The sequence below is a fragment of the Pseudopipra pipra genome, chromosome 5, assembly GCF_036250125.1.
Source record: "Pseudopipra pipra isolate bDixPip1 chromosome 5, bDixPip1.hap1, whole genome shotgun sequence".
Classification (NCBI taxonomy): Eukaryota; Metazoa; Chordata; class Aves; order Passeriformes; family Pipridae; genus Pseudopipra; species Pseudopipra pipra.
Window position 1 is genome coordinate 37,869,983 of NC_087553.1, and position 22,388 is coordinate 37,892,370.

Sequence of the window (22,388 nt, forward strand, 5' to 3'; positions counted from 1 at the left end):
ACAGGTAGGTGGCTGGGGCTGGCGTTTTGTTGGCTGTGTTGTACCTCCTGTCCTTGACTCAGGTAGTGTGCTCAACAGCATCTGCTTCAACAGTAGTCCCTAAGCCCACAGCTTTGCCCTTGCTCCAGACCAGTCCTTTTTTTTTTTTCTTTAAGGAAGACTTAGAGCTACTAGAACACTGCAGTTTAAAACAGATTGGGAAAAGATCTCAAGGGTATCAAATGTTGCTGAGATGTTTACATCTACAGCATGGACATGGCACGTTCTTTGACAACTAAGCGTAACAGTCAGTGTGACCAATGTGGTTTTACTCTGTGACTAAGTATATGAGCTGACTTATTCAAAAACATGGAGAAACTGGCAGTTTTACAACCTTGTATTATTTTCCTTATACTGAGAAGGGCTTCGAACTGAGAGTTAGTTAGGCTGTTTCTTCAGACTTTTCTACCTCAGCACGACCTTCCACAGCTCTTTAAGGCTTGCTGGCCCCTTCTCTCTGAAGAGCAAATGCTGATGATACTACCTGCGATGGATCTGATATTTCCTGTCTGGCTGTCCCCTGCCAGGTAGGGTAATGGTCCAGTTTACGGGTCATAGCAGAAATCTGTGCCAGCACCTCTAACTTTGGCAAGCAAGACTGAAGCACAAGCAGAGGAGATGCAATGTTTATCTCTTGAGAATACTGTTCTGTTTCCATGGCAGTAGACAGCTCAGTCCAGATTTGGGCAATCTTGTCTGCAAAGTAGCATGAAAAAAATTCAGAGAGGAAAAATTTGACTGCAGCTGAATGGAGGCAGTCAAAATTAATCAAGCTTGCATACACTGAGATTGGGTCTGCTATGTGAGACTGCAGACACTGTGAAGAAACCTCTTTGCTTCCTGCATAGCTCAGTCATCTGATTTCAAATCTGCCTGCCTCAGTCAGTGAGACTCTGTGGGAGACTTCTGCACCTTGAGCTCTAGGAGTTGCCCTTCTGACAGGTGAACTATAGCTCCTCACAGTGGGAAGACAAAACCATTGCAAAAAATGATTATTAAACTTTGAATAAACAGTAGAAAATTAACTGTTGTTACAAAGTATCTTCTGTACAGTGATAATTAAATTGCTGTTGCTTCAGGGATGCCTCAAAGATCATCAGTGTAAACATCTTCCAAAGATAATCTTTTAAAACATATCCTTGCCTTCTTGGGGTATGTGTATTATGGTCTCTTCCTAAAAATTAATGAATTAAGAGTGGAGTTTGCTAAGGAGGAAAATGATAGATGAGGTAGGTTTCCAGTTAAACTTTGGTGAAACACAGAAGCTAGGTGTAATAATACCAGTCATCTGAAAACCGCTGTAGTCCTTTTAGTGTGTTTCCAAAGGTTTTGATGGCGTGTGAGGGAGGATTTCCTGACTTCCTCAGATAAATCACCATCATATGTGGATTATGTATCAGACTTGAACTGATTCTAGGAGAAGATTAGTAAAAGGTACTGAAAAGACCTAATCTTTTAAGAACACAAAGTAGCTATTCAATAACAGTTTGAATATCAATTGAGGTAGTAGATTGAGTGTGTGCTGAATGATAGATAACGTAATTTACCAAAGTAAAAGTGTAAAGGTCTCTTTAATTTTTTTCCCCTGGGAGTCAAATTATATCCAAATCAGTTTGATCACTTTAGAGACTTAGAAACTAAATATTGCTCTAAATTTCTTTGCAAGGTTGCTTATTGGTATATGTACAGTCCCCCTGTAAATTGGGCGTTTCTTAATACAGTCTTTGGCAATGAAATGAAAATGGCAGATGTTCCAGGGCAAACTGTGTTGTAGATGTTTTTGTTTTGTTTAGGAGTTTTTTGTTGTTGATTTGTTTTGGGTTTGTTTCTTTTCTAAAGAGACTGCTAAAGTAAATAATAAGGCACTTCTGTTTGGACAGGTTTAGTTCTTTCAGGGCATGCTCTTTTGTAGCTGAAGAAAACGAATTGTCCTGCATCTTCTATGTGACTGTTGATTATTTATATTATGGGAGTGCTTAAGACTTGCAACCAGATGAGGCCCTCATTATGCTGACATTGAAGTTTTATTATTAATGTGTTGTCCAAAAACTTCAGTCAAATGAACGAGATGGATAAAAAATAAAAAATCACAGAAATTTTAGGAACAGCATTTCCCAAAATTTTCATGAGACTGCCAGGAAGCAGAAGCCAAGTCAGTAAAGGCTAGCTCAGCTCTTCTGTAAAACAAGATGTGTGGCTTGGGCATTTCCCCATTTTCCATCTCTCTGCATTTTTGAATACAAATTGAAAGTTTTGTCCCTTTTGAATGAGGGAAGCTTGAACCCAAGAGCTGTTTGGAGGTACTGCATTCATTTCCCTGTCTCTTGGGACTCTGTATGCTTGACTAGGACATTCCAAGACTTTTTTTTCCAGTCTCTGTAAGTACAAAGAGCACCTGGAAGAAGCTCAGTCCATATATTTACATTCTACTTGAACTACAGAGTAAACGTCTGTTGAGGAGCTCGGTACGGTTCTCACGGTTTAATGAGTCTTCTTTACAAAGACGCTATCTTGCTGGGAGGTGACAAACCCTCAGAAGCGGCATCATGTGCTGGCAAGTTGTGAATGAGAAAAACACATCACTGACTTTTAACTGGAATTGAAGCAAGTTTTTCAGGATAGATCAAAAATGCAACTATTTCAGCATTGGGGACTAAATATGTAAGTATAGACACAGCCTGAGGCAATACTTCCTTTTATAAGCAGAATATAAAGTCCTATAGCTCTTGAGAAAATCTGCATTCCACAAACGTGAATCAGCACTGACAAAGCTACTTGAATTACAGCAGAAACAGGTGAGTAATCCTTCTTTCCACCATCTTGCATTGCTAACACCTCTGGCATTGGTAATTTGTGGGACCCAACAGGCACCTCAGGGTCATGAAGGAAAAAGGCAGTGCCTGGAAGATTATGGTGTGGTTGACATTTAGGCAAAGGCCATGTGCGATCTACTCCTGATTTAGAGGAACATTGGAATCAAACATGAAGGGTGAACTGAAACAGTTTCTAAGGGAAAAGCAGGTGAGAGCATGTACTTCGGAGAGCAGGTACCTGTAAGAGCAGGTACTTTGGATCTGAAAGTTTATGAAGCTGGTTGGAGGAGGTGATCCATTGGAAGGGCTCCACTTGCATTGTATGTGTGTTCTTGCAGCATCATGGGCAAAACTATCCTGAGCTGGGGGATTTTCACCCTCAAGCACCCCAACCTTTCCTCTTCTTTCAAAGAGAGAAACCCAAAGCCTGTTTTAATGTACATACACTTTACAATTCCATCCCCACCACCAGGGAAGGCAAAGACTTAACCATGTAGCATGGGTTGTACTGGGGATTACTAATTAGGCAATGTAATTAGCACTCACCTGTTTTTTCTACCATGTCTTCTCAAGAGACCCCAGTCTTGTGTTCTCTTTTTTTTAGTTTCCTTGATAAATAAAACACAAGGATCTTTTCCAGTTTTTTAATGAGAGATACCATATTTGGCTGAATTTCACAAGGACCTGAAATCTGGGGTGGGGGAAGGCAGATGAAGCACATCTGTCTATATACAGCCTCTCATATGGGGACTCCTGCCTGCTACTGTGGGACTAAGAGTATGCTGATTTCATGGCACCTTTCACATTTTGTACATCTGTTTTGTCCAATCTTAGTTTTATTTATATTTCTCTACAATAAGACCTTTTTTCAACAATTCTGTGTTACTGATCAAACCAAGCTTATATCTCAACTGCATTAACTGAAAATGCAATCGTGCATTGGAATTTAAAAATAATGACAACTTTCTGCTGGCTTTGTTTTGAGCCTCATCCAAATGAACACCATGGCTCCTTACAGTTGTATTTCAGAGACATTTACTTACTCTATTAATTTGGGGGTTTTTTGCAATTTAAGATTAGGATTATAGTTAACCATTAATGTACTTCAGTATAATGTGGCTGTCATGTTCTGCAAGATCTGTAATGAAATACTGTATGTAATCGTTAATAGTAGAGATGATTATAAATAATAAGGGAAAATAGAAAAGTAAATGAAAGAAGTAGAAGCTTAAAAAATGTTGATGACAGTGGATATTTAAAATAATTGGTTAATTTAATAATCAATTACATTGATGTAAATAGGTAAGATTTTGTCTGTGTTGCACTATGTTCAATTATAATTTTCCATTATAAAATTGATTATTTTTTGTTTCCAATTACAACATCATATGAAAAATATGAAATGGTGATCTGCACTAGAAAACTTGGTGGCTTCAGCCTCTCATGCCCTCCTCAGGAAGGCAGATGTTATCTGGCTAGGATCACCTTCCCAGGGACTCATTAGTTAACAGGGACAGAACTCCTCCACAAGGTGATTCAGAGCATGACTTTAACAGGGGTGCACTGCATTTGGTTTTCTTTTGCACAAGTCCTGTCTTCCATTTACTCCTATTGTTAGACAGCTGTTAGCTCAATGACTTTGCATTGCAGTATTTAAGCCTGCAAGAAGAATGATTGCTGCTAGTAAAATGCTCATTTGGCTTGGGTTTCTCATAGCGATCTTCATATTTAATTTTATTTCTTCGTTGGTTACAACAATGACATGGGACCTTTCCCTTTGTAAAGGACTTCTTATCCAGCAGGGAAAATTGGTTGTGCATTGTTCAAAGAAAGTCAAAGTCCCAAATCCTGAGCTACAGAAATATTTCCATTTGCCTTTTAAATGAATTTGTTCGAGAGTATGTGTAAATAGATTTTGGTTTTGTTGTGTTTTTTTTTTTTTTTTCATTTGCAGACATATTTCATGGTAAAATTCATTCAGCAGACACATTTCTCTGTCTTACATATATCTCATGCTTTCACTCATACTGGAAGCACTGAGGAGTGCAAAAATTCAGGTCAGGCTCTTGTAGGGAGAAAATTAATTCATAAATGTCATTATGTCTGTGTAGAATATTGTCATTCAAGAAAATTTCAGCTCTGGAAAGTTAACATCTAACACAATTTCATCCTTTACTGAAAAGTCTGCCACATGCTGAAACTACAAGGAAGAATGACACACAGAGAAATTAATAGCATTATATTTAGTAACAGACAAGTTATAGAATATGACTGAAAGACTATTATATTCTGGAAGAGACCATTCCTTTTCTTACCAAGTAGAAAAATTATTTCTGTGGCTTACTCTTATCCATGCAATAAACCCCCTGTGTGCTTCACAAGTCCAAAGTGTAAACTGGTTGCTCATAATACATGCCTCTTTCATGGCAAAGGCATTACAGTATGACTGTAATGATTTTGTTTATGAGATGACATCCTTGTTAGTCTTAGGTTTCTTAGGATGTTGAGTGGGTTGTGTTTTGTGGGTTTTTTTTTGGAGGGGGTCTGGGTTTTGTTGTTGACTTTGTTATTGGTTTATTTTGTGGTGGTTTGCGTGGCTTTTTTCTGGAGGGCGGTGCTTGTCTTGTAACTTGAGCACAGCTGTGGGACTTGAGCAGGCAGTGACAGTTCTGCAGGAAGTCCTGGTATTCTGTGATGATACAGTTTGAGTAGTGTTTTGGCAGCTACTGCCACCCCATGGTTTTCCATATTGGATGAATGGTGCAGAGCCTTAATATGTTACATTTCTCCAGAAACGTCTTTTAGGTCGGAGAGAAGACAATGAATATTGACTTTGTCTTACTCACTCCTTCTCTGTGTCCCCTTTCGAGAAAATCCCGTCTGCAAAGAAAATCTAGTATGGCATGAGTAGCCATAGGTGGCATTAGGATGGCAGAGTTCTTTCCACTGTATTTACAACTGTGTAACTGAATATTAATTTTGGTTCCCTGGGTTTTCACTAATTGATTATATCTGTTTTGGCAGGGTATATTTTGCCCTTTTTTTAAGGAACTTCAGAATGTACATCTGGAGAAAGCTTCTGAAACCCATTTCTTAAAGTTGCTTCTGCTTTGGGAATCTGTGTTTACATCATGGATGCTACATATAGACAGATCTGGGTTAAAGCAATCTGGTCTAAACAGAGTGTCCTTTGAGCATTGCTTTCAGCAGAGCTTTGCCCTCCAGACGCCAGCAAGTGCCCAGCTGAAGGCTCTGATGTGGAAAGTTTCAGACACCATTATTCCACTCATTTCCCTGTGTCAGCCAGGGAATACCCTTGGTGGGGAAGAAGATTTTTTTTTCTCCTTTTGAGGAAGTGGCAAGAGGGATTACCTCTCATGTTGTATATCTTCTCTTTGAGGCTGGAAGCTTCTTTCCCTTTTACCAACCCAACTGAAACCAGGCATCAGTGTAGGCAGTAGAAATTAATTCAGCTGGCTTGTGGGCAGACACATTGGACTCACTCATGTATTATAGTGCATAGGCATTGGTTTCCCTGATATATTACTGGGGACTCTAAACTTCCATTCCCCCTCCTCCGCTCCCAACCTCAGACCTATGCAGTTTAAGAAGCATGAGAGAGCACGCACTGCTCTTTAGCTGTTTTTCCCAGCTGATATGAAAGTTGGATCCCCTCTCCTTGAGCCGGACCCCCAGGCCCCCCGCTGCCGGCTCGCACCGGAGCTGGCTCTGGGGGCGCCCCCAAGCCAGAGCGCTCCCCGTTGTCGCGGTCAGCCTCCCTCTCTTGGGGGTTGAGCAGCTCCTCTCCGCAATCACCTGTAGCTAGCGCTGCTTTTTCTGCATTCCTCCGAAAAATAGCTATTCTCAGCCCCGATCCCTTCCCGCATGTTTTACTTAAGCGAACCAAATGTCCATGTTCCAGGAGCGGAGGTGGTGTTGCCTCTCTGGGAAAGATGCGGTCCTCGCTTTCCCTGTCGCTTCCCTGCGCCCCACAGGGCTGGAAGCAGAGGGCCGGGAGGTGTGGAGGGCTGGCTGCGCTGCCCCTGCCCCCGCCCCGGGGAGGAGCTTCGGCCCCAAATGAGGTGCGATTTCACCTTTAGGTTCGTCTTCCTGGAGCGGTGCTGGAATTACGGCCGTCCCGCTCCCCGAGGCGCCCCGGCTCGCTGCTCATGACTCTGCGCTCCGCCGGCGGTCCCCTCTCCCAGACTCGACGTGGAACGGCCGCATTCCCCCCTGTAAAATGAAGGGAGCGGGATCTCCGCGCGGGCAGCGGGAACTGCTGTTGCGCCTGTCGGAGTTGAGCATGGAGGGAGGTAAAACAGCCACCTGAACGCGGAGAAACACCCGAACCACAACAAGTAGTCTCGCCTGGCAGGGCGGCACGCAGAGCGACTGGGGCCGGAGTCCACCCGGGAAGAGAAGCCGCCGTCGCTCCTCCGGCGAAGGTAACGGCGGGGCGGCGGGAGGGACCCGCGGGGCTGGCGGCGCTGATCCCACCTGCCATTCCCCGAGATGCGCGCTCGGCTTCGTGATTTGTCTGAGAAAGTAGCGAGCCGAGCTCCGCACAGACAGCCTCTCCCGGGGTTTGCTTGCTGCCTGCGCTTATGGAGTGCTTGGTATTTCTTCCCAAAAAGCAACCCCTTCCTCCCTTCTGCGGTGGGGGCGGGGGAAGAGGAAAATAGCTAAGCCTTCCCTTTTTTCCCCCTCGTTAAGCTGTTAGGACAATAAAAGATAGATGCCCATTAAATAATTAACCGCACACTTTCTGTTCCATCAGCTCGGTTCACGCAGCGCCGCGAGGGAGAAGGGGGTGGTGACGGTGGCGGATCCGTACGCGGGAGAAGCAGCAGCAGTGCCATTTCGGTAGCCTGCTTCCAGGGGAAGCGGGAGACAGCCCGGAGCAGTGCCCGGGGCGGGCAGGCGGCAGACCCCTCCTAAGAGGAGCGTGCAGAGCTGCCCGGCGGTGGGTGGCGGGGCTGGCCAACAGGGCTCTCCCGGAGTGCGGGTCGGCGGGAGATTTCGGGGATGGAGGGGGCTGGGGCAGGTCGCAAAGGCGGGGAATAGCCCCCCTACGTGGTGCCTGGGGGGCTTCTCCTCTATTTTTTCTATTTACGTTTAAGGCAGAAGCTCGTCTCCCGCGGACCTGCCGGCGACCGGCTGCCCCCCGCCCAGCGACCGGCGCCCCCACCCAATCCCCGCCGCAGCCTCCCGCGCTCTCCCCAGTCATGTCCCACCCGGAGCGATGGGGAAGCTCGAGGACAACGAGAGGGTGATCCTCAACGTGGGGGGCACGCGGCACGAGACCTACCGCAGCACCCTGAAGACTCTGCCGGGGACCCGCCTGGCTCTACTCGCCTGCGAGTCCCAGAGCGAGTCCCCGGGCGGCGAAGAGCGGCCGCCGCCGCCCCCCAACCCGCCGCCGCTGCCGGCGGGCGGCTGCCCGGAGCCCGGCAGCGGCTGCAGCCCCCGGGGCAGCGGCGGCACCAGCGAGTTTTTCTTCGACCGGCACCCAGGGGTCTTCGCCTATGTGCTCAACTACTACCGCACCGGCAAGCTGCACTGCCCCGCCGACGTCTGCGGGCCCCTCTTTGAGGAGGAGCTGGCCTTTTGGGGCATCGATGAGACCGACGTGGAGCCCTGCTGCTGGATGACCTACCGCCAGCACCGTGACGCCGAGGAGGCTCTCGACATCTTCGAGGCACCCGACCTGCTGACGGGCGAGCCGCCCCCCGACGGCGACGACGACGACCTCGCCGCCAAGAGACTGGGCATCGAGGACGTGGGGGCGGCCGCCGAGGGCAAGGGCGGGCGCTGGCGGCGGCTGCAGCCCCGTGTCTGGGCGCTCTTCGAGGACCCCTACTCCTCTCGAGCCGCCAGGGTAAGCGCCGCCGGCCGGCGCTCCCGCCCGGGGGCTGGGGAGGTCGGCAGGCTGCCGGGGTCCCCTGGAGAGGGAGGCGAGCAAGTGGGGCATCAAGGGCAAGCTCACCCCGCTCGGGGTGTGAGTGCAGAGTGATGCTTTTGGTGGGCCACTGCATAGCGGGGACGACGGTCCCCCGTGAGGTGGTGGTGCTTTTCTCCTCTACATCTGCAGGTGATGTCAGGCAGCATGGCGCTCCCTCTCTGCCAGCACCCTCCCCATTGGAGTGCACATGGGGTGAGGTGGGAGCTGTGCCCTGGGGCACCCCCCTGGCCTGGATGGGGGTGTGGAGGTGTATTCACTGGGGGACCTGTCTGTGTGTGTGTGTGAAGAGGAACAGCCCCAAGGTGCCCTCATCCTCCCTGAGCACCTGCGTGAAGGGGCCTTTGGGGCCAGGGCAGCTGGCCCGAGATCTTGGGTTGGAGGTAAGGTGGTGGCAGCGACATGGGAGAGTGACCTCAGCCCTTTCTCAACTTTACTCTGTCTACACTGGTAGGTAATCCTGGTTCAACAAAGTAAGTGTGACAGGGGGTCACCCTGGCTCTTCCTCCATTGATTTCTCAGGGTGACCGTCACTGGCTCTGTGACTTGAGGGTATGGGGATGAGGCAGTAAGTGATCATACTGACTTTCTGTTATTTAGATAGACATTTTACATTTTGATGCTGACTACTTTCTACTTGGATGATTTGGATTTTAGTTCTGTCTTTTAGTTGCTGTTGTCAGGGGCGATGCAGGTTTGCTGTCTAACTTACTTTGGACCAAACAAACGGTTGTAATTCCTTTGAAAGATATATGCAGTGATGTCTCAAATTTAACAACAAGAAAAGCAACCACCAGCAAATCCTCCCTGGAATACAAGACGAAGAACTTGTAATTGGAAATGTTTGATTATAAAATGGTAATAAGTGTTTTGCAGCATATTTATCAGGATTCCCATGAAGTACTCAGAGCTAAACCTCATCCTGCAGAAAGTGCAGTTATGGTGGGTGTCATCTCCTGATCAGTTCCACTGATTTCACTGGCAGTCTCATAGATGTGCGAATAAGTGTGTGGTTTAGTGACTTACGGAATTGTACCCCATGGCACGATGCAGTTTCTGGCAGCTCATCCTCTGAGCTTAGTGAGGTAAGTTAAATAGAAAGTAAAAGTCCTCACAGCTATTACTATCACTTGCTAAGTTCCAATGTTATGTTTTTGAATGTTGCCCACGAGTATGGTTTCCCTTGACAGCTGGCTCCAGCTGATTCTTAAAATATGTTTTTAATGAAGGATGGGTTCTGAAGAAGAGCTACTTTGCTCATGAGTGACATACCTACATTGCTCGCATCTTAGCTATCTGAATCCTAAAGAAAATTTGGCTGTCAGTTACCTGACAAAACTATAATGCGTGTGATGATTGCCCTGCAGGTTGTCTTTCACCCCGTGTTTTGTGGAAAGTTGCTGACAGTGTCAAAACTGCAGCTTTTACGATGGAGGATCTTTCCACTCACCTTTGCTGGAGAACTGAGAAGTACGGAGTAAATATTGAATGGAAGATACCAGGAGAAACAGAAAGATAGGCGTGCTGATTTTAGTTGTGTCCTGGAGGTATAGCTGGGTTTTTGGTCCAGACTTTGGCAGAACCTGTAGGCGCTCGCTTTCCAAATTTTCCATTTGTACTAGATCATCCTGAACTGTCAGTGGCTTGGGTGAAGATATTTCAAGTTTGCAAAATGAATACCGTAATTAACACTATAATAGCAAATTGCAATATGGCAGTGTTGATCTCTTAGAAGATAGAGTATTTACCTTTTTATAACTTAAAGACTGGTTTTAAACATTTTATTCTGATTTCAACCCCAGGCAGCCAGACTAAGGCGGTGTCAGAACCGTAACAACAGAATCTAAATCAATGTTTTCATTTTCTCAAGGCTGCCACTCTGTGCTTGGTCTTTCAGGTAGGGAGACAACTTTGAGAATTTTTGGCAAGTTTTAAAGCATTCAGGTGAATTTGTATTTAAGGACTTGCATGCACTTAGTAAGCATTCTTGAACACGGTAGTTTAGGGTGATGGTAACCTTAGTTTGGAACTGAGACATTACTGTGAGTTCAACATTTTTCCACACCTGAAAAAAAACCCTATTATATTCTGAGTATTCTGGCAAATACCATGTTGTCTTATGTCATTTGAGATGATGACTAACTTTAAAAACATTTGAGTGAAATCCTGGCCTCACTGAAATCAAGACAAAACTATGAACATCAATCTTCGTCTCATAGTGTTAGCTACTGACTCGTACACCACTTAGATTATGGTGAGGCTGCTTAGTGGTAAACTTTCCTAAGAACTGTGATAATTTTTTTTTTTTTTAGGTTTACTGTGTGATTTAAGTTCAGCAGTGTCTTTTTCAGGAGGTATGATGGTGATAAAAATGGGATATTTTCTATTAATGAAATGGTACTTAATATTTGTGATTTTCTTTATCCTAAACTGTGATCTCTAAAAATAGAAATTTATAGAAATTCAAATATAAGTTGCCATGGTAACCTCTTCAGGGATAGTGCACGCACAAGATTATTCTAGCAAGACCATCCAGTGATGTTATATAAATAGTGGAACTAGTTTATTGACAAGAAGGTTTACTGTATTTGCAATTCTAAAAAAAAAATTAACTTTTAGTGCATGCAGTTTGATATGCAGATAGTGACATCTACTAAACATGGAGTTTGTAAACATAAAATATAATCCATGTACATATGATTACTTTGAAACCTGCAACACTTTTCTTTGTTTCCCAAGTTCAGGAGTTAGGTCTGAATGTTATTTCTGTTTTCATTTCATTGTTTTGGATTTCACAGACTGTGAAATGAAATTAAAGAGTACAGCGGTACTCCTTTCTCTCCAGGCTTAATAGACTGATCATTCACATTCTATTTGACAGAATGCTGTTATGTAGATATGGGAAGCTACATAGGATACTGTCATAGGAGGAGAAACGCTGGGCAACTAAATCTTTCTGTGCGTTGGTTTCAACATCTCTGAAACAGACACTTGATCCTTATCTGACTCAAATGTGCACTGTTAGTTTTGCTAGTTAATACCTGTAAGTGATTTTGGTGTCCTTTGATGGCTCAGATGCCAGCTTTAGTAAAAATGCAAAGATACATCCAAATAGTTCGTAAGAAAGTACAAGAGGCAACATTAAGTACTGGGTTTAAAAGAGTGTCTGCAGATGTCCAGCAGGAACTAGAAAGTGCTTGTCTCAGATTTCGTATTTCAAAGTAATTAAGCCTTTAAGGCCTTTTTACTTTTGAATAATATGTGAAACATGATGCTGTTTAAAGAAGTAATTCGTATTTGTCACTGATTTTTCTTAAGGATTATGTGTTACTCTTGTACTTAGTTCAGGAATGCAAAAACGGCCCTGGGATTCACCAAGTTTGTAGGTATATATCCTTAACTTTTTGAGAAGACTGTAAATCTGTTCATGGATAAGAAGACAGCACCTGCGAAGTTGAGTGGTTCAGCAGCGCAGGAGTCAGCATGGCCCAGGGTATTCGGGGTGGCACTGCCATTTGCAGCAGCTGAAGGCAAATTACACAACCCATTTGCTATATGGTCCTTATCTCTGGGAAAGATCCTTAATTACTTGGGAAATATAAAACCTAATTATGAAGCATTTGTCAAGTTTCGTATAAGTAAGTATTCACTGCAATGCAAATAACACCACAAAAGCCTTGCAGTCCAGGCATCAAGATACATACTTTGCAAGTGTTAAAAATACAGATGCTCCTTCATTGTGACATGAGGAGCTGGATTTGAGCAGTGGGCATTATTGTTGGAGGGAAGTACAAAGTTCCCATCTACGACTTTGTGTGATGCTAAATTGTCAGAGATTCCTTTCAGTGTCCTGTAGCAGCTTTTCCAGCTTTGAATGTTCAGTGAGGTGAAGAGTCAACTGAAATTAATGAGATGGGAGAGGAGAAAAATATAATTTTATAGACTCTCTTGAAAGGCTAAAGGCACAGAAATTATACTGAAGAAAATTCTTATAAAAGGTAACTTATGTCTTTATTTGTTGGCTTGCTTACCTTTATGTTTTGTCCAGGTACCTAGATACCTGTTTTGATATGTGTCAAGAAAGCCTTGATTTAGGAAGCCTGCCGTGCACTATGGTGAATGACAAAAGTGAGTTATATTTTTAGGGCTTTGCCTGTTCTGATGCAAGACAGGTTTTATTTTTGGTGGAAACAGCACTGCTGCGATAGTCTGAAATACTGTGAATGGAGTGGTGAAGACACGTTAATCTCAGAATATATGTTTGTAGATTAATAGTGAATAGCAAAGGTTGTTTGCTTTCTTAAGTAATAGAAAGCCTCCTAATATATGTGGAAATCTTTATCTCTGTCTTGTATTCAACAAGGAAAGCAGATACACTTTAGCTTTTACCATTTAATTATTAGGTAGGCAGACATCTTCTATCTGAAAATGATACAAAGAAAATAGCAAAGGTTGATACAGAAACTGCAAGGAAGGTGTTGCTTTTGCCATTTTGGTAATCAAAGTGCTGAATTTATTTGTAAGTGGGAAAATAGTCCATTAGATTAAATTGGTGAAAACCAGTCATTCTGCTTGAAGCATTTAGACTATGGGAGTTGTCCTTTTTAAAGACACAAGAAGATGTGTTCGAGAAGATGTGTTCCTAATGACAAAAATCATAATGCATCACTGTTACAGATATTCATACACTCTGTAGCTTCATGTGTACATGGGCTGATTAAATCACATGATAAGTAATTTTTATTAATTCTGGCATACTGGCTTTTAAAAGTCTTAATTGGAAATTCGAGCTTAATATATGATGTATACAATGTGAACGACTGTGATCAACATGAAGTATAGATGGTCTCTGATGGTACTGATATTAGTGAGGTAAAATCAGCAAGATTTCTGCCTTCCGAGCTTATGCCTTTTCCTCTACAGCTGTTCTGCCTGATGCTGCTAGTGTTTCCATGGAAACAAGCCAGCTCTTGGCTTCCTCTTCCCATTGAAAACAGCCTTCTCACTGTCACTTATTCATCTGGGAAAAGGATTTTGTCATGGCTCTGACATAAATGCCACAGAGATTATCTGTCCTATCATTTCAGAAATAGATGCTGTTAGGCATGTGCACGTGTCTACAGCCACATTTGTCTTTCAACGGCTCTGAAATAATTTGGTTAATGGACTTAGACTGAATTTGCTTTGGTATAACTGGAAATGGAAATTAGCTGACTATACACAGCCCAAGATAATAATGTGAGAAGTATTTTTGATTGAGAAATTTGGCAGACCAAGTGCTCTACCTTTATATAGGTAACATAGAATGTGGTATCTGTCGTATTTGTTTACAGTGGTAAAATTCTTGCATGTTTTACTTTGAGAATGAGAATTTGTCTTCAAACTGATTAAGATGGTGGTGGGAAGAATAGCTCAAGTTTTTTGATGAATAGTGTATAGGTTTCAGTGCTACCATCAGATGAGGTATTATGTTATTATGCATGTCATGTAATGCACTCAGGATATGAAAAAAGTGACGCAAGTAAACTAGTATTTTCAAGATCCTTTTATTCTTGAGGTGTCTTGTAGTTAGTCCAAAGTAAATGTGCCAATCAATAATTTGTGAAGAAATCAACATTTTGTTTGATGTGGTCAATTTGGGTAGAGTCATAATCAAAGAAGTTCAGGACTCAAATTCCAAATCCTTGATCAGTATCCTGTACTGTAGGAACTTTTGAGATATTTTAAGAGAAGTTTGTGTAAAACTTGCCTGTCTTTTTCTCCCTCAGTGATCAGTGGCCAAAAGGGACTGTTCTCTTCCTATGAAGTTGCCTTGCAATTGAGGCACAAGATGAGAGAAAAGGCATCCCTCTGTACATTTTTAATATTTTAATAATCTTCTGTAAAGTGCTGTCCAGTAGTTTTAAGATGGTAGAAACAAGTTCTTCTCATTATCAAGTGCTGCTGTTCATTTCTCCAGAGATGACTCCTGCTTGTTCTGTGCTTCAGATTCTTGGCTCATCTTGGGGAAATACGGTTTCCTTCAGCCACAACTGGAAAGAAAGAGTTTGTGCTCTCTGTATCTAGCACCCAATGGGGATAGTATGTTCCCTTTTATTCTCTTTATTAAATGCCTTTTTACACCTCACTTCTGGCAGCATGGTTTACATAAACTTACTGACTTACTGTAGAAACTTGTGGGGATTTCTGCAGGTGGTTTGTCTTGTTTTGTGTATTTTTTTGTTTGTTTGTTTTGTTTTGTTTTGTTTTTTTCATTGTGAATAAAGTAGTTAGGCAAATAAAAGACAGGTGTGGTAGTAGCTGGAATATCAAACTATCAGTTATTGTTTTACTTAATATTTCTTATAGTAATACAGTTCCTTTACACACACTCATCCTTTCACAAGCACACACCTTTCCAGTATAAATTAGTAATTACATAGAAATAAAAATTTGTTTTTAAAGAAATGCTAAGCAAGGCTATTAAAGAACTTTATATGAAGAGGAAATAGGGGAACTACATCCACTCTTACTTACGTGTATTCTTATTTCCAAGGAGCCTTTTCCCTGGTGCAAGGGCTGAAACATGAGAATATTTCACAAAACAGAAATAATTTAAAGTAGTAAACAAAGTATTCAATTTATCAACATGATAACAGGGATTCAAGTTGTAATGATGACCTGGTACATTTTTTTCCCTATACTGACATGCATATGTGTATATTGATATAACTAAATGGTAATTTTGTCAGAGTGCTATAGAAATAGCTGTAGAGAATGAACATGAAATCACATGGCTTTGGGGTTTTTTTTTAGTTCTACTAATGTGTTTAATTAACATCTTTGTTGATACTTTATGATGACTAAAGCGCTTTTGAAGGAAAAACTCCACTTCCATCTGTAAATCACTAGTGTTAAAAATAGAATCTAATCACATGAAATACAATTTCCTGTGATTTGTGATTTGCTTTACAGATTTCTTGACTGAAGTGGTGGTTTGAAGCTTAAAAATGAAATTATCCAATTATGTATTATAACAATGTGTTGTTATTCCCCCTGCTGCCCTTAAATTGAAAATTCTGAGATGTTGCTGTGATTTTGGTCTTTTTACCAGTATGTTAATTATTCCAGTGATGTAATAATTCAGTCCTTTCTTATTACAGACAGCGTTTTGTAGTTTTCTTAATGTTTCTAGGTGAACCTCAGATATCGTGTCTTTGGTATATTCCTGCAAAATGCTCAGTCTCTTAGCCTAGTACAGAATAGTGTGGTAAAGTTCATTAATATGCATTAAATACACATAATATCATCTAGACTTCTTTCTGAAACAAGTATAGTTTCTTACATGTTTACATTTTCATTAATGTATAGCATACAATATTATATTTTTTTACTGTGCCTAGTCATTGGAAAAAGGCAAGTATCCCTTGAAGTTCATGCATTTGGTTTGGATAATTTGTACAGTACTAGCTATATAGCAGTAAGCTTCTTTTTAATTGTTGAATACTTATCCTAAGAGAAATAATTTTTCTCCAGGAATTACTTCCACCGTGCTAATATGCTTGCTTTGATAAAAGCACAGGACTACTCCCATACGATGGGTCTGATAGTATGCGGGATTTTAGAGAAACAGAAATCAAATGCTAAATCTCAATTAATGGCTGAGAAAATGTCATTGGAGGAGGTGAAATTTAGTAGAGTGTGACGGCTGTGGAACAGTGCTATGAACTGCTGGGTACTTGTTGTTGCAATAATGAGGAGCACAGGCTGAGTTCCTAACGATTTTGCAAAGGGACTTCATTGGTGCTGCCCCAGAACTGGGTGAGAGAGCTTAACCAGCCCCAAAAGCATCCTGCTGGTGGGTGCTGTTAAGTAGGGGGAAGAATAATGTCTTCTAATAATATTTCTGTTGTAATTTCTCAGATCATAAACATTCAGAAAATACGTTAAGCTTTTATATGCTGTGAACTACACTATAAGATTGAGAGTAATCAAGTATGTAGTAAATAATATTTTAAAAAGCCTGTGCCATAACTGAATTTTAATTTGTTTAAAGCAGAGATAAAAAGTATTACAGGACAATATAAAGATGTTTTTAAAGTATACAAATACCTGTGTAGAAACTTCCTTTAGTTCTTAGGCAATATCAAAGCCCTTATCAAGCCCTTATTTTTACATAGGTATTAAAAAATTCTCTGTAGTTTTCAAACAGGCAATATTTACCACTGTCATTTGGTAAACTACTAATATGAATGACAATTATTTTTAATATTTGGTTTCAGGACTATCTTCGTTTTCACAGGATAATTGTTAAGATCTGAAAGAGTTAATTTAGATTTTATTTTTATTTTAATATCATCCCAAGTGTTACAGAGGTGTTTTTAATGACAGGAAATTTTCAGAATTCTGAGTTTAATCTAGATGTGGTTTGGAGAAGAATCTTATTTGTCTTTCTGATTTCTGATCACATTTGGGAAGAGACTTTTCTTGGATTTGCAATTCTAGGTCTGATACCTACTCTCAGATTCTCATTTGAATTTTAGGGTATAATTGATGCACAAGCACATCTGAACTTCACCTTGAACATCCTTCCCTTAGTCTGCAAAATTATTTTTAAAAAGTATAAAAACTCAGTGGAGATGGAGTTCTGTCTCTCTACAGCTTCCTGGGGAGAGGAAGTGGAGAGGGAGGTGCTGATCTCTTCTTGGTATCCAGTAGCAGGATGTGTCAGAATGGTTCAAAGCTGTGTCAGGAGAGGTCTAGACTGGACATTTGAAAGCATTTCTTTACCAAGAAGCTGGTCACACACTGGAACAGGCTTCCTATAGAAGTGGTCAATGTCCCAAACCTGTCAGTATTGAAGAGGAATTTGGACAATGCCCTTAATACCATGATTTAACTATTGGTTCAGCCCTGAAGTGGTCAAGCAGTTGGACTAGGTGATTGTTTTAGGTCCCTTCCAACTGAAGAAATCTATTCTAGTCTAAAGAAATAAGTTCTGGTCTTCCAACCTTCTTTTCTCTTACAGTGGAAAATTAAATCCATTTACTTAATAGTGATGGTGTTTCCTCTTTTCATGGTTTAAAAATGAAAGTGTATATAGTAAAAGGCATATAATGAATGAGAACTCAAGCAGGATAGGATTTCAATTTAGGTGTTGAACATCAGCACTGGTGTAAAATTCACTATCTGTTCATCGTCTGGTAATACTTTATGTTAAACAAATTTATTTAAACAAATTAGGCATCTTAATCCTTTAGCCAGTAAATTTTATTACTGGCTATATTTGAGACTATTTGAATATAGTTTCAGATTTGAGAATCGAGTCTTTTGACAGCAGGATGGAGTTATTTTCCCAATTGCCTACCTGATGTACCTGTGCAGCTTGGAAAAGAAATGGCTATGTTTGTCATTTGTCTTCGTAACAGGCATGTGAAGCTGATGTTGCAGTGACCTGTGAATGGTCAACAAAATTGGTTTGATGCATTGCAGCTACAGGGTCTCCTTGATTAGTCATTGCGTTATTGAGGTTGGTGCCTTGATAGCAGAAAAAATGAACTCGGGGAATCAAAAATGAAAAAAAATAATAAAAGGGAAAATTAATCTTGGGGGTGCAGTGAGCTGTTAGGGACTGAAGCAAAGAATGTATTTACATTATTTTTGTTTGTCACAATATAGGCAGCCAAACCTTAAAAGTGGCAAAGACATTTTGTGTTGCATGTGTCTTTATTTTGAGTGATGTTCATTGCTTTAAGGATGGAAGATGCTGGGTTTTTATAAACTGCAGGTTTCTCTACTTACACTTCTTGCTGCAGTTGCCCCTTCCTTAATCTGTGAGAAGGGAGCTTTGATCTTTTGATCTTTTCAAAATTACTGCCCTAATGACTAGGTTAATGACGTTTTTGAAACAACTATTGGAAGTAGGTACAGTCTCCACCCTCTATTCAGGAGCTGTGATAGCTCTAACTGTCTCTTAAAACTATTTCTGAAGGCTTTCAGAATTGGCTCTTAGTTGGCTGTTTCTTCACTCTTCAGCTGAGGTACGTTGCATTCAGTATCTTGCACTGTCACTGAGCCAATGACTAGCTATTCTAGTGCTTCTGAATCAATGCCCTTTCCAATGCTTTTATAGTAAAATGAACCATTCTGCTATGGCTTGAAACACAATGATAACTATAGGTATCTGTCTTCTGTTAATATTACCTTTAGTGGCTGTGTTAGCAGCTTTTCTTTGAAATTGTGATGGCATGCATCATTTACTGAAATGAAAACCCTGCAAAATTTCAATGACTTTGTATTCTCAACAATTTAAAGACATTTTAAATCATCGTTTGGTAGCAGAAATGACCCATTAGTCTCTAGAGAAGTGCAGATGTAGTTTATATTGGGTTTGTATTTCACTAGAGCAACCTCTTTTGCACTGCAGTCCTGGCAGATTCGTGAGATGAAAGCAATCCTCTTTGAAATGATACCTGCTTTTATTCAAATATCAATAGCTAATTTTCTAAAATAATGTGAAGAAATATTAAACTCCTGACTTGTGCTGGTGCTCTTTGTATTTGTATTTGCTCCTTGCAAATACAGATCAGGAGGTGTGTGTTCGTAATTATAACGAACAAACTTTGCAAATCTTATTTTGTTTGTTTACTGGCATTGTAGTTTTGAAATAAAAAGGTAATTGCTACGGTTTCCTAATCACACTGGGAGTAACATGCTGCCTCCAGAAACCCAGGTCTTGTCTCTGGGTTGGAAAGTCTTGGCCAAAGAGGAGGCTAAAGAAAAATGTGTGACCTAAATTTTTCATTGCAATTGTACTGTTCAGACAAGTATAGTGCGACAACTGTGCACTGCAGAAACAGGGGTGAAATGTGAGTCTGAGACAGGAGAGGAGAATGTTTATGGCCTTAGTGCTTTCAATCTTGGTGTTTTTATCCATATATATAAATAGGAATGCAAATATTTTTGTATGTGTGTATAGATATATGTACATGCACTCAGACACACACATACATTTCTAAACAAATTAATATATTGGTGTTCCTGACCTGTAATTATGATGGTCAAGAAGATTTTATTTTCTTTTTTTTTCCATTTGTCCTTGAAGATTTTAATGAAGAAGGCTGCATCCTAAATTTCATGGCTTAATTCAGTGTTCTTGCTTATACTTGTTTAATTCAGTTTCCAGCTGTAAGTCCTGGAGTGTATGAATATCTTGCTTTTTTAGGCTATGACAGATCAATCTTACTGGATATGCATATATATTACTATATTGGTTTAACAGTATTTTGTTAATCATGTTTAATAACAAGTAGTGTTCCATTCCTTATAAATTTTATCTCACTAAAAATGGGAGAAACCTGAAGGAGTTACATAACTTAAGATATCTTATTTTCTGTGAATTATCTCATCAGTGACTCTCAGGGCCAATTAAAGCTTTTCCTGCACTTGTCATATTACTAAATCTCCTTTGAGTGAAGATTTATTGCTGTCAGATGGTTGTGAACTCACAGCTTTTTCTCACTGAAGGTTTTGGATCTCTCTGTCTAAATTGGAGCCTTATTTTCGAAGTCCTGTGAAGATTTAATTGTTTTCAAAATCTTTATCTTTTTGTCTAATGTTATTATAAATGACCATCTGGTTCAGAGTTCTTAGGTGAAGGATTGGTCAGTTTTTTAGCTTTTAGAAAAACAACAAACCAAAGCAAAACAAGGTAAAGTTGTTTTCACTTGGAAATTTTTGCAACTTAGGACATCTTGTCAAGAGAAAGTACTTACACTTACACTTATACTTGTAGTCTCAGGAAGTGTAACTCTGCTAAAGTAATTTGAGCTCAGGAATAGGTTAGAAAAACAATAAGAGGCTGAAGGACTGTTATGACCAGATCGAGGTTTGACTGATGTAAGGAAATCCGTCCACACCTGAGAGCTCTGCCTTTCCTGCAGCAAATGCTACATTGAGATGGAAATTGTTTTACAGTGTTTTGTGCAGGCATGACTCCATTATGACGTGCATTATGCATTACGTAATTGTGCTGGTTTAAAGGTAAACCAGCAGGGGAAATGAACTCAACTCAAAAGAGAGATTATAAATCAGAATAACAATTTAATAAAATAATACAATAAATACGATTATACAGACAAACAATTGGTTTTAACCCACAAACCCCAAATGTATAACCCAGCACCCTGGGGCATGAACAGAGTGGTGTTCTTTGGGCCCCCTGAGTCCAAAGGAAAAGGAGAGGGGAAAACCTGTTGGTGGGAGAGCTGTTGCAGTCTGGTCAAGAGTGGTGATTGCAGTCCAGTCGAGAGTGGTGGTTGCAGTCTGGTTGAGAGCGGTGATCTGCAGTCTTCCTCTGGATCCCACGAGTGGTTAAAAAGGTCCCAAAACTCCAAGATTATATATCCTCCAGTTCAGGCAGGAATGCTCAGTACCACCCTCAGGGCAGGGGGCTTCCTTAATGGTCGTGAGGACAGGAGCAACTCCTATCTCGCAGGTCTCTTAGCACCCAGTTTATAGCCTGAGGAGTCAGGCTCTATGTGCAGATGGTGTAAATGGTTCATTGATAACAGTTTCTGGGAAATGGCATGGAAGGCTATAGAATACACAGTTTTGGGTTACACCCATCCAGTGATGAACTGGTCTCAGCTGTCCTAACTAGGACAGTAATTGAAAAAATAATTATTCTAAAGCAAACCAACGTTTTATTGTGTTCATTTTATGGAAAGCCTATAAAACTTAAGCAAGGAGACTGTTCTTTTTATGACTTTATTTCAGACATCCTAATGTAAGTAATTCTATCGCTTTTACTTTTTTTTAAAATATAAGTAATTATATAAATATACTGCTTTTTATAGAGTTATGCAGAATGGCTCAAAAACCTACAAAGAAGACAAAGTTCTGGTAAATTACCTAGAATACCAGCAGAATCCTAGTGATTTTTTTTAATTTTCAAAAGATATACGTTCTTTATAATATTTAATAAGACATTTTAAGAAAATCATGTCTCCCAGGGGTTCTGTTTTCCCTTCTTCAGCTTTAGTGAGGGGATATGTTCAATACAATGAGATTTGGCAGTCGTTTATATCAGGTTGTGTTGGTAACACACACAATGATGTTTCATCTTTGAAGTATTGCAGCCTGTTTTATTATTCATTTATCTGTCTTTTTTTTTAATTTAGTTCTTTTTTTAGAAGGAATAGAGGATCAGTTTAAGTTCATATGTTTCTGCTTCTTGTGAGGAATATTGACGAAAGAGAAGCATAAAACCATGAAATCAACATTTAAGCAGAAGATGCAGAAAATCATAGAACAATGTCAGCTGTCAGTGGTGTAGGGATTGTGTCATGATGTAGTCATTTGGTCAGGCTAGGAGGGTGAAGAGGGATCAGGGGCTAAAGTGCTAGCAGGGAGTTTTAGAGATCAGGTTTGTCTTCTGTGGTTCACCCTTGTCTTCAAACTGGTAAGATACAAACGTTCTTTTACCTTAGAAAGTAAAAATAAATAAATTTTTTAAAAAATAATGCAGTGCTCAAATAATGCAGTAAAAAAAAAAGGAACTGTAATTTAGTTGGTTACTGTCAAATGTAGTGCAAATG

General features: G+C 40.8%; 1 protein-coding gene and 1 long non-coding RNA gene across 7 annotated transcripts in view; one reads left to right on the forward strand and one right to left on the reverse strand.

The window, feature by feature from the left end:
* The first annotated feature begins 8,094 nt into the window (after window positions 1–8,094).
* Window positions 8,095–22,388, forward strand: part of KCNC2 (potassium voltage-gated channel subfamily C member 2) — a 103,343-nt gene continuing 89,049 nt past the window's right edge. For all 6 annotated transcript variants that reach the window (XM_064655630.1, XM_064655629.1, XM_064655633.1 and 3 more), the window contains exon 1: window positions 8,095–8,730. In XM_064655630.1, the coding sequence (XP_064511700.1) occupies window positions 8,095–8,730 (636 nt within the window). The remainder of the gene's footprint in view (window positions 8,731–22,388) is intronic.
* On the reverse strand, window positions 14,665–15,369 carry LOC135414641 (uncharacterized). Its single transcript, XR_010430760.1, has 2 exons — window positions 15,328–15,369; window positions 14,665–14,843 (listed from the first exon to the last, which is right to left on the reverse strand). It is a non-coding gene; the product is annotated as an uncharacterized LOC135414641 (long non-coding RNA).